The sequence below is a fragment of the Rhamphochromis sp. 'chilingali' genome (genome assembly GCF_963969265.1).
Source record: "Rhamphochromis sp. 'chilingali' genome assembly, chromosome: 12".
Taxonomy (NCBI): Eukaryota; Metazoa; Chordata; class Actinopteri; order Cichliformes; family Cichlidae; genus Rhamphochromis; species Rhamphochromis sp. 'chilingali'.
This window is the reverse complement of record NC_137939.1, coordinates 33154841-33165497: the sequence shown is the minus strand read 5'-3', so window position 1 is coordinate 33165497 and position 10657 is coordinate 33154841. Positions and strand designations below refer to the sequence as shown.

Below are 10657 nucleotides of genomic sequence, written 5' to 3'. Positions count from 1 at the left end.
CCACTTAGAACTCATCTATAAATTATTTAAGCATAAAAATGCTACTAAGTTAAGGGATGAACTGCTGTTGTGTCTCTACATAACGATTAACCTAGTGAAGAATCAATTTTAATATCATCTCTAGGCACTTTGTTACTAGCGGACAGTCACAAAACACATTTGTTCTCATTTATGTCTGTGAAGGTTCTCAGTAATCCAGGTCATTGTAGTCTAAGGAGCTTGGAAAGAAAAGTGTCTGAGAACAAAGAAAAGCATTTGTTCTCATTTAGTTTCAGACATGGACAAAATTGTTGGTACCCTTCAGTCAATGAAAGAAAAACTCACAATGGTAACAGAAATAACTTTAATCTGACAAAAGTAATAATAAATAAAAATTCTATAAATCTTACCCAGTGAAAGTCAGACAGTGCTTTTCAACCATGCTTCAACTGAATTATTTAAAAAATAAAATGCATGAAACAGGCCTGGACAAAAATGATGGTACCCACAACTTGTTGAGCATGGTACACACCATGTCACCAAACAACACAGTGACTACCTGGAGTCCTATATATAGGCCTACTGACTGATTACAAGATTGTAGACACCTGTGATGCTGATTAGTGGACACACCTTGGATTAACAAGTCTCTTTGGTCACATTATTTTCCTTCTTTTCTAGGGGTACCATCATTTTTGTCCAGGCCTGTTTCATGCATTTATTTTTTAAATAATTCAGTTGAAGCATGGTTGAAAAGCAATGTCTGACTTTCACTGAATTTTTATTTATTATTACTTTTGTCAGATTAAAGTTATTTCTGTGATCCTAAAAACCTATTAGCTGTAACATGCCACTTTTCTTAAAAAACTATGAAAAATTACATGTTTCAACAAAAAAAGGGGAGGCAGGGTGGAAGGATGGCTGTCGAGAAGCCATTCCTAAGGAAGGGAAACTACTTGGGAAGGCTTAGGTAGTTTACAGGTCAGGAAAGAGGTACAATAGTGAGTGCCTACAGCTATCTGTAAAACACAGTAGAGGTGGAGATTAAGCCTACTTAAAGAGAAAGCCTGGTTAAGAGGCTGTGCTGAAGAAATCTTCATTTGTATTGAGGGTGAAAAATCTTTTTTTAGGCTATAAGATATCATTGCTTTCAGCATGTCAGACTAATTTTCTTTTATGATATTATTGTATGATTAGCATTAAGCATTTACAAGAATAAAGTATAATCAGTAAGCTCTGTATTTTGTCTTTTTTTGGCAAATGAATTATACTCTCAATAAGAATGAAGGGTGATAGAGAGAGTCTACCACTGACCTTTCTTATGTTGTGTGTTGAGGAGCAGGTATGCCATATACAGTATAAATCTGTGCTAAAATCCAAAAAGCCTACACAGAACTGTGCTGCAGTGGACTCAGGACGGTGGAGGGATTTTAATGGGTTGTTTCGTATGCACATACTAGCGTTTATTCTAAAAGAAAGAAGAAGAAAAAACAACTGAACAATTTATTATTATTTTTCCAAAAATATGCTCTGCAGACTAAACTCAATTAATGAGAAGAGAGCCGTAACCTTAAATTCAGTAGTCCCGGTGTCATTAAAAACTGATGATGTGGATGGGGAACTAATACGATTCAATGAAAAGTGAGCAAGTGAGCAGGAAGTAACCTGAAATGAGCAAATCTCAGCTGAGATGTAAACTTCATCTCAAGATTAATTTATGTAAACAGCAACAGTAAAAGCAGCAGGTACAGAAGGGCTGTGAAAGAAAAACTATTTAATGCAATAACACTTGTAGGTAAAACTGTAACATAGTATTTCCATGTTGGTAAGATAAATTCTCCAGCTGCTAAAATTTACCTATACATATGACACCGGCGTCTTCTTTGTGGCTGCAGTCGTGAGATCCAAACCCTGGGTGGCGACACTCAAACAGGTTGGATTCCCAGCCTGTGCATGACACATCATCCATCCAGATGGGCCCTGTGCCTGCACCAAATCGTGCAAAAGTTGATGCTGAGAGGACCCTACCACAGCCCAGCTGCCTACATACCACCTGAGCATCCCTCAGGCCCCAAGAATCATCACACACTGTCCCCCACTGGCCTCTGTGGAAGATCTCCACCCTGCCAGAGCAGGAGCGATGAATGCTATTTACCAGGCGAACCTCCCCCTCAACTCCTGTGTTGTTATCCACTGCTGTTGAATCAGTGACATCTACCGGGGTGGATGGAGAGGTCTGTGGTAGTGAAGCAGGGGTGGAATAAAGAGATCCAGATTCTGTTTATAATTGAAGAAGAAATACAAATCAATTATGCATTCCCTTTAGTTTCTGTGATAAAAGGGACTACATACAAAAAATAAAGAAATGCAAGAATACAATGATAATTTTAGAATGAGCCCCTATGAACTGCAGATTAACATTGCAAATTACCCAATTTAAACTCCACATTCCTTCAACTTTAAATGTTTAACAAAATTGAAGCATTCAATGTCAAAGAGACTGTAGGTAAAATATTTTAGTATAAAGTGAATATAAATGTGTAATAGTTGGTCACTGAAAATCTCTCAGTTAAAATTTTATCAGGGACAAACAGTCAAACAGGTACAAACTTGAGTCCATCCACCGTCTCAAATTTACCTTCACAGATGACACCAGCGTCTTCATTGTGGCCGCAGTTGTGAGATCCAAACCTTGACTGGCGACACTCGAATAGGTTGGATTCCCTGCCTGTGCATGACACCTCATCCATCCAGATGGGCCCTGTGCCTGCACCAAATCGTGCATTAGTTGATGCTGAGAGGACCCTACCACAGCCCAGCTGCCTACATACCACCTGAGCATCTTCCTGGCCCCAAGAATCATCACACACTGTCCCCCACTGGCCTCTGTGGAAGATCTCCACCCTGCCAGAGCAGGAGCCATAAATGCTATTTACCAGGCGAACCTCCCCCTCAACTCCTGTGTTGTTATCCACTGCTGTTGAACCAGTGACATCTACCGGGGTGGATGGAGAGGTCTGTGGTAGTGAAGCAGGTGTGGAATAAGGAGATCCAGATTCTGTTTATAATTGAAGAAGAAATACAAATCAATTATAATAGTGCGCTGATGCTGAAGGAATTTTGTCAAAAACAGTTTGAGAACAAGATTTAAAAATTAACCTGTTAGCGTGTACTCATATTTAAAATGTATCAATTCAGAGACAAATTTGAGATTACACATTTGAATTTTAACAGTTGAGTTTTAACAGTTTTATGTTCTATTGTGAATTAAAGACATTTGTCGTACTGCCACAGAGAAACCCTCCAAACACAAACTCAAAAAGTCTTTAGATGAAACGAATGAAAGATTATCTTGATCTTATTAAATATTCACCATGAATTTGTTAATGAAAGAGGCAATAATGGAAACATCAGTATAATATAAACTTAAATAAAACAGAAGTTTTACTTGTTGGCACAGCCTCTATCTTAACCAAATCCCACACTTTTTCCATTAACATTGAAAATTCTCCCACCCTTCCCTCCCCTTGGGTTCAGAGTTTGGGTGTCATAATTGATAATACTCTTTCATTCCAGTCTCACATTAATTACATAACCCGGTCTGCATGCTTCCACTTAGGTAATATTAACCGACTCCGTCCCTTCCTTACTCCCCATGCTGCCTCCATCCTCGTCCATAGTCTTATTATGTCACGTATTGATTACTGCAATTCCCTCTTATTTGGTCTCCCTAAAAGGTCCCTTCATAAACTCCAACTTCTTCAAAACTCTACAGCTCGGGTCATAACTCGTACTCCGTCAAGAGCTCATATTACCCCAGTTCTTCAGCAGCTTCACTGGTTGCCCATAGAAACCAGGATAAACGATAAAATCTTACTTCTCACATACAAGTGTATCCATAAATCTGCTCCATCCTATTTGTGTGACCTGCTTCATATCACCACTGTTTCCCGCACTCTCAGATCCTCATCTGCTGTTCATCTTACTGTTCCATCTGCACATCTTATCGCTATGGGGAACAGAGCCTTCAGTCGCTCTGCTCCTCGGCTCGGGAACTCTCTTCTTCCAGCCATAAGAAATGTAGACTGTCTTCCCGTATTCAAGTCACAGCTCAAAACAAATCTGTTCAAACTGGCTTATTCACTTTAGTGTTGATTTTATCTGTTGTCAAGTTCTGTTTTGCAATTTTAACTTATTTTATGTATTTTATCACTATTGCTCCTTTTATTAATTTTGTTCTTTTGTAAGGTGACCTTGGGTTTTTGAAAGGCGCCCTCAAATAAAATGTAAAATGTAGTAGTTAAATTAATAATAGTGGACAGCCTGCTGGGCCTAGGTTATTGCCCAAAGAAGCATTTTTTTGTTTTTCATTAATAACTGATGGCTCCAAATTTCATGACTGTAACTAAAATGCAGTGATTGGGTTGTTTCACTGAAATATTGCATGAGGGCCATCAAAACTCATGGATGATTCAACCAAGTTTTATGAATAGTCAAGTTTTCCTTCTCCCTTAACAATAACTTCGTATTTCGTGGTGAACTGTCTGCCACCAGAGGACATCATTATATAACCACACGCATAGTTTTTGCATTTGGGGGAAATCAACGTCATTTTTCTGACCACATTTGAGATGGATGTAGTCAGCTTCTGAGGAGGAGTGTGGCAAAGTATATAACATGGCCTTACATCTAGGTGGCGCTCTTACATCGAGGTGGCGCTCTAACGATTGATAAATTTTGATGTTTAATGACAAAATATTTGATATAACAAAACCTGTGGCTAGCAGACTTTAATGTCAATCAAACATACAAGATTTCTATTATTGTATAATAAACCTTGAACCACGGACACAGATTAAAAAAGTGTAACCTCAGTGATGCCAACTTCTGGAATTTACCTTCACATATGACACCGGCGTCTTCACTGTGGCCGCAGTTGTGAGATCCAAACCCTGAGTGGTAACACTCAAACAGGTTGGATTCCCAGCCTGTGCATGACACATCATCCATCCAGATGGGCCCTGTGCCTGCACCAAATCGTGCATTAGTTGATGCTGAGAGGACCCTACCACAGCCCAGCTGCCTACATACCACCCGAGCATCCTCCAGGCCCCAAGAATCATCACACACTGTCCCCCACTGGCCTCTGTGGAAGATCTCCACCCTGCCAGAGCAGGAGCCATAAATGCTATTTACAAGGCGGACCGCCCCCTCAACTCCTGTGTTGTTATCCACTGCTGTTGAACCAGTGACATCTACCGGGGTGGATGGAGAGGTCTGTGGTAGTGAAGCAGGTGTGGAATAAAGAGATCCAGATTCTGTTTATAATTGAAGAAGAAATACAAATCAATTATAATAGTGCGCTGATGCTGAAGGAATTTTGTCAAAAACAGTTTGAGAACAAGATTTAAAAATTAACCCGTTAGCGTGTACTCATATTTAAAATGTATCAATTCAGAGACAAATTTGAGATTACACATTTGAATTTTAACAGTTGAGTTTTAACAGTTTTATGTTCTATTGTGAATTAAAGACATTTGTCGTACTGCCACAGAGAAACCCTCCAAACACAAACTCAAAAAGTCTTTAGATGAAACGAATGAAAGATTATCTTGATCTTATTAAATATTCACCATGAATTTGTTAATGGAAGAGGCAATAATGGAAACATCAGTATAATATAAACTTAAATTAATAATGGTGGACGTCCTCCTGGGTCTAGGTTATTGCCCAAAGAAGCATTTTTTTGTTTTTCAATAATAACTAATGCTCCAAATTTCATGACTGTAAGTAAATTGCAGTGATTGGGTTGTTTCAATGAAATATTTCATGAGGGCCAACAGTTATGAATATTATGCATATTCAAGTTTTCCTTCTCCCATAAAAATAGCTTCATATTTCGTGGTGAATTGTCTGCCACAGGAGGACATCATTATATGAATACCCATAATTTTTGCATTCAGGGAAAATCAAGGTCTTTTTCTGACCACATTTGAGTGAGGAGGAGTGTGGCAAAGTATATAACATGATATGTTATTATTGTTGTTATGTTATTGTATAATAATCTTTGCAGCATGGACACAAAGGAAACAGTGGGACCTCAGTGTGTCCACCTTCTGGAATTTACCTTCACATATGACACCGACATCTTCACTGTGGCTGCAGTCGTGAGATCCAAATCCTGAGTGGTAACACTCAAACAGGTTGGATTCCCAGCCTGTGCATGACACTTCATCCATCCAGATGGGCCCTGTGCCTGCACCAAATCGTGCAAAAGTTGATGCTGAGAGGACCCTACCACAGCCCAGCTGCCTACATATCACCTGAGCATCCTCCAGGCCCCAAGAATCATCACACACTGTCCCCCACTGGCCTCTGTGGAAGATCTCCACCCTGCCAGAGCAGGAGCCATAAATGCCATTTACCAGGCGAACCGCCCCCTTTACTCCTGTGTTGTTATCCACTGCTGTTGAACCAGTGACATCTACCGGGGTGGATGGAGAGGTCTGTGGTATTGAAGCAGGTGTGGAATAAGGAGATCCAGATTCTGTTTATAATTGAAGAAGAAATACAAATCAATTATAATAGTGCGCTGATGCTGAAGGAATTTTGTCAAAAACAGTTTGAGAACAAGATTTAAAAATTAACCTGTTAGCGTGTACTCATATTTAAAATGTATCAATTCAGAGACAAATTTGAGATTACACATTTGAATTTTAACAGTTGAGTTTTAACAGTTTTATGTTCTATTGTGAATTAAAGACATTTGGCGTACTGCCACAGAGAAACCCTCCAAACACAAACTCAAAAAGTCTTTAGATGAAACGAATGAAAGATTATCTTGATCTTATTAAATATTCACCATGAATTTGTTAATGAAAGAGGCAATAATGGAAACATCAGTATAATATAAACTTAAATAAAACAGAAGTTTTACTTGTTGGCACAGCCTCTATCTTAACCAAATCCCACACTTTTTCCATTAACATTGAAAATTCTCCCACCCTTCCCTCCCCTTGGGTTCAGAGTTTGGGTGTCATAATTGATAATACTCTTTCATTCCAGTCTCACATTAATTACATAACCCGGTCTGCATGCTTCCACTTAGGTAATATTAACCGACTCCGTCCCTTCCTTACTCCCCATGCTGCCTCCATCCTCGTCCATAGTCTTATTACGTCACGTATTGATTACTGCAATTCCCTCTTATTTGGTCTCCCTAAAAGGTCCCTTCATAAACTCCAACTTCTTCAAAACTCTACAGCTCGGGTCATAACTCGTACTCCGTCAAGAGCTCATATTACCCCAGTTCTTCAGCAGCTTCACTAGTTGCCCATAGAAACCAGGATAAACGATAAAATCTTACTTCTCACATACAAGTGTATCCATAAATCTGCTCCATCCTATTTGTGTGACCTGCTTCATATCACCACTGTTTCCCGCACTCTCAGATCCTCATCTGCTGTTCATCTTACTGTTCCATCTGCACATCTTATCGCTATGGGGAACAGAGCCTTCAGTCGCTCTGCTCCTCGGCTCGGGAACTCTCTTCTTCCAGCCATAAGAAATGTAGACTGTCTTCCCGTATTCAAGTCACAGCTCAAAACAAATCTGTTCAAACTGGCTTATTCACTTTAGTGTTGATTTTATCTGTTGTCAAGTTCTGTTTTGCAATTTTAACTTATTTTATGTATTTTATCACTATTGCTCCTTTTATTAATTTTGTTCTTTTGTAAGGTGACCTTGGGTTTTTGAAAGGCGCCCTCAAATAAAATGTAAAATGTAGTAGTTAAATTAATAATAGTGGACAGCCTGCTGGGCCTAGGTTATTGCCCAAAGAAGCATTTTTTTGTTTTTCATTAATAACTGATGGCTCCAAATTTCATGACTGTAACTAAAATGCAGTGATTGGGTTGTTTCACTGAAATATTGCATGAGGGCCATCAAAACTCATGGATGATTCAACCAAGTTTTATGAATAGTCAAGTTTTCCTTCTCCCTTAACAATAACTTCGTATTTCGTGGTGAACTGTCTGCCACCAGAGGACATCATTATATAACCACACGCATAGTTTTTGCATTTGGGGGAAATCAACGTCATTTTTCTGACCACATTTGAGATGGATGTAGTCAGCTTCTGAGGAGGAGTGTGGCAAAGTATATAACATGGCCTTACATCTAGGTGGCGCTCTTACATCGAGGTGGCGCTCTAACGATTGATAAATTTTGATGTTTAATGACAAAATATTTGATATAACAAAACCTGTGGCTAGCAGACTTTAATGTCAATCAAACATACAAGATTTCTATTATTGTATAATAAACCTTGAACCACGGACACAGATTAAAAAAGTGTAACCTCAGTGATGCCAACTTCTGGAATTTACCTTCACATATGACACCGGCGTCTTCACTGTGGCCGCAGTTGTGAGATCCAAACCCTGAGTGGTAACACTCAAACAGGTTGGATTCCCAGCCTGTGCATGACACATCATCCATCCAGATGGGCCCTGTGCCTGCACCAAATCGTGCATTAGTTGATGCTGAGAGGACCCTACCACAGCCCAGCTGCCTACATACCACCCGAGCATCCTCCAGGCCCCAAGAATCATCACACACTGTCCCCCACTGGCCTCTGTGGAAGATCTCCACCCTGCCAGAGCAGGAGCCATAAATGCTATTTACAAGGCGGACCGCCCCCTCAACTCCTGTGTTGTTATCCACTGCTGTTGAACCAGTGACATCTACCGGGGTGGATGGAGAGGTCTGTGGTAGTGAAGCAGGTGTGGAATAAAGAGATCCAGATTCTGTTTATAATTGAAGAAGAAATACAAATCAATTATAATAGTGCGCTGATGCTGAAGGAATTTTGTCAAAAACAGTTTGAGAACAAGATTTAAAAATTAACCCGTTAGCGTGTACTCATATTTAAAATGTATCAATTCAGAGACAAATTTGAGATTACACATTTGAATTTTAACAGTTGAGTTTTAACAGTTTTATGTTCTATTGTGAATTAAAGACATTTGTCGTACTGCCACAGAGAAACCCTCCAAACACAAACTCAAAAAGTCTTTAGATGAAACGAATGAAAGATTATCTTGATCTTATTAAATATTCACCATGAATTTGTTAATGGAAGAGGCAATAATGGAAACATCAGTATAATATAAACTTAAATTAATAATGGTGGACGTCCTCCTGGGTCTAGGTTATTGCCCAAAGAAGCATTTTTTTGTTTTTCAATAATAACTAATGCTCCAAATTTCATGACTGTAAGTAAATTGCAGTGATTGGGTTGTTTCAATGAAATATTTCATGAGGGCCAACAGTTATGAATATTATGCATATTCAAGTTTTCCTTCTCCCATAAAAATAGCTTCATATTTCGTGGTGAATTGTCTGCCACAGGAGGACATCATTATATGAATACCCATAATTTTTGCATTCAGGGAAAATCAAGGTCTTTTTCTGACCACATTTGAGTGAGGAGGAGTGTGGCAAAGTATATAACATGATATGTTATTATTGTTGTTATGTTATTGTATAATAATCTTTGCAGCATGGACACAAAGGAAACAGTGGGACCTCAGTGTGTCCACCTTCTGGAATTTACCTTCACATATGACACCGACATCTTCACTGTGGCTGCAGTCGTGAGATCCAAATCCTGAGTGGTAACACTCAAACAGGTTGGATTCCCAGCCTGTGCATGACACTTCATCCATCCAGATGGGCCCTGTGCCTGCACCAAATCGTGCAAAAGTTGATGCTGAGAGGACCCTACCACAGCCCAGCTGCCTACATATCACCTGAGCATCCTCCAGGCCCCAAGAATCATCACACACTGTCCCCCACTGGCCTCTGTGGAAGATCTCCACCCTGCCAGAGCAGGAGCCATAAATGCCATTTACCAGGCGAACCGCCCCCTTTACTCCTGTGTTGTTATCCACTGCTGTTGAACCAGTGACATCTACCGGGGTGGATGGAGAGGTCTGTGGTATTGAAGCAGGTGTGGAATAAGGAGATCCAGATTCTGTTTATAATTGAAGAAGAAATACAAATCAATTATAATAGTGCGCTGATGCTGAAGGAATTTTGTCAAAAACAGTTTGAGAACAAGATTTAAAAATTAACCTGTTAGCGTGTACTCATATTTAAAATGTATCAATTCAGAGACAAATTTGAGATTACACATTTGAATTTTAACAGTTGAGTTTTAACAGTTTTATGTTCTATTGTGAATTAAAGACATTTGGCGTACTGCCACAGAGAAACCCTCCAAACACAAACTCAAAAAGTCTTTAGATGAAACGAATGAAAGATTATCTTGATCTTATTAAATATTCACCATGAATTTGTTAATGAAAGAGGCAATAATGGAAACATCAGTATAATATAAACTTAAATAAAACAGAAGTTTTACTTGTTGGCACAGCCTCTATCTTAACCAAATCCCACACTTTTTCCATTAACATTGAAAATTCTCCCACCCTTCCCTCCCCTTGGGTTCAGAGTTTGGGTGTCATAATTGATAATACTCTTTCATTCCAGTCTCACATTAATTACATAACCCGGTCTGCATGCTTCCACTTAGGTAATATTAACCGACTCCGTCCCTTCCTTACTCCCCATGCTGCCTCCATCCTCGTCCATAGTCTTATTATGTCACGTATTG

The 10657-nt window shown here is 39.3% G+C and overlaps 1 protein-coding gene across 1 annotated transcript; it reads right to left on the bottom strand.

Moving 5' to 3' along the window:
- Positions 1-817: 817 nt before the first annotated feature.
- Positions 818-10635, bottom strand: LOC308407335 (scavenger receptor cysteine-rich domain-containing protein DMBT1-like; the record flags this gene model as incomplete). Its single annotated transcript, XM_080898900.1, has 7 exons — positions 818-2256; positions 2618-3037; positions 4878-5297; positions 6107-6526; positions 8367-8786; positions 9596-10015; positions 10608-10635. 7 exons carry the CDS (start codon positions 10633-10635, stop codon positions 1826-1828), a joined length of 2559 nt encoding a protein of 852 aa, XP_080755026.1. The 3' UTR covers positions 818-1825.
- Between the last annotated feature and the right edge of the window lie 22 nt (positions 10636-10657).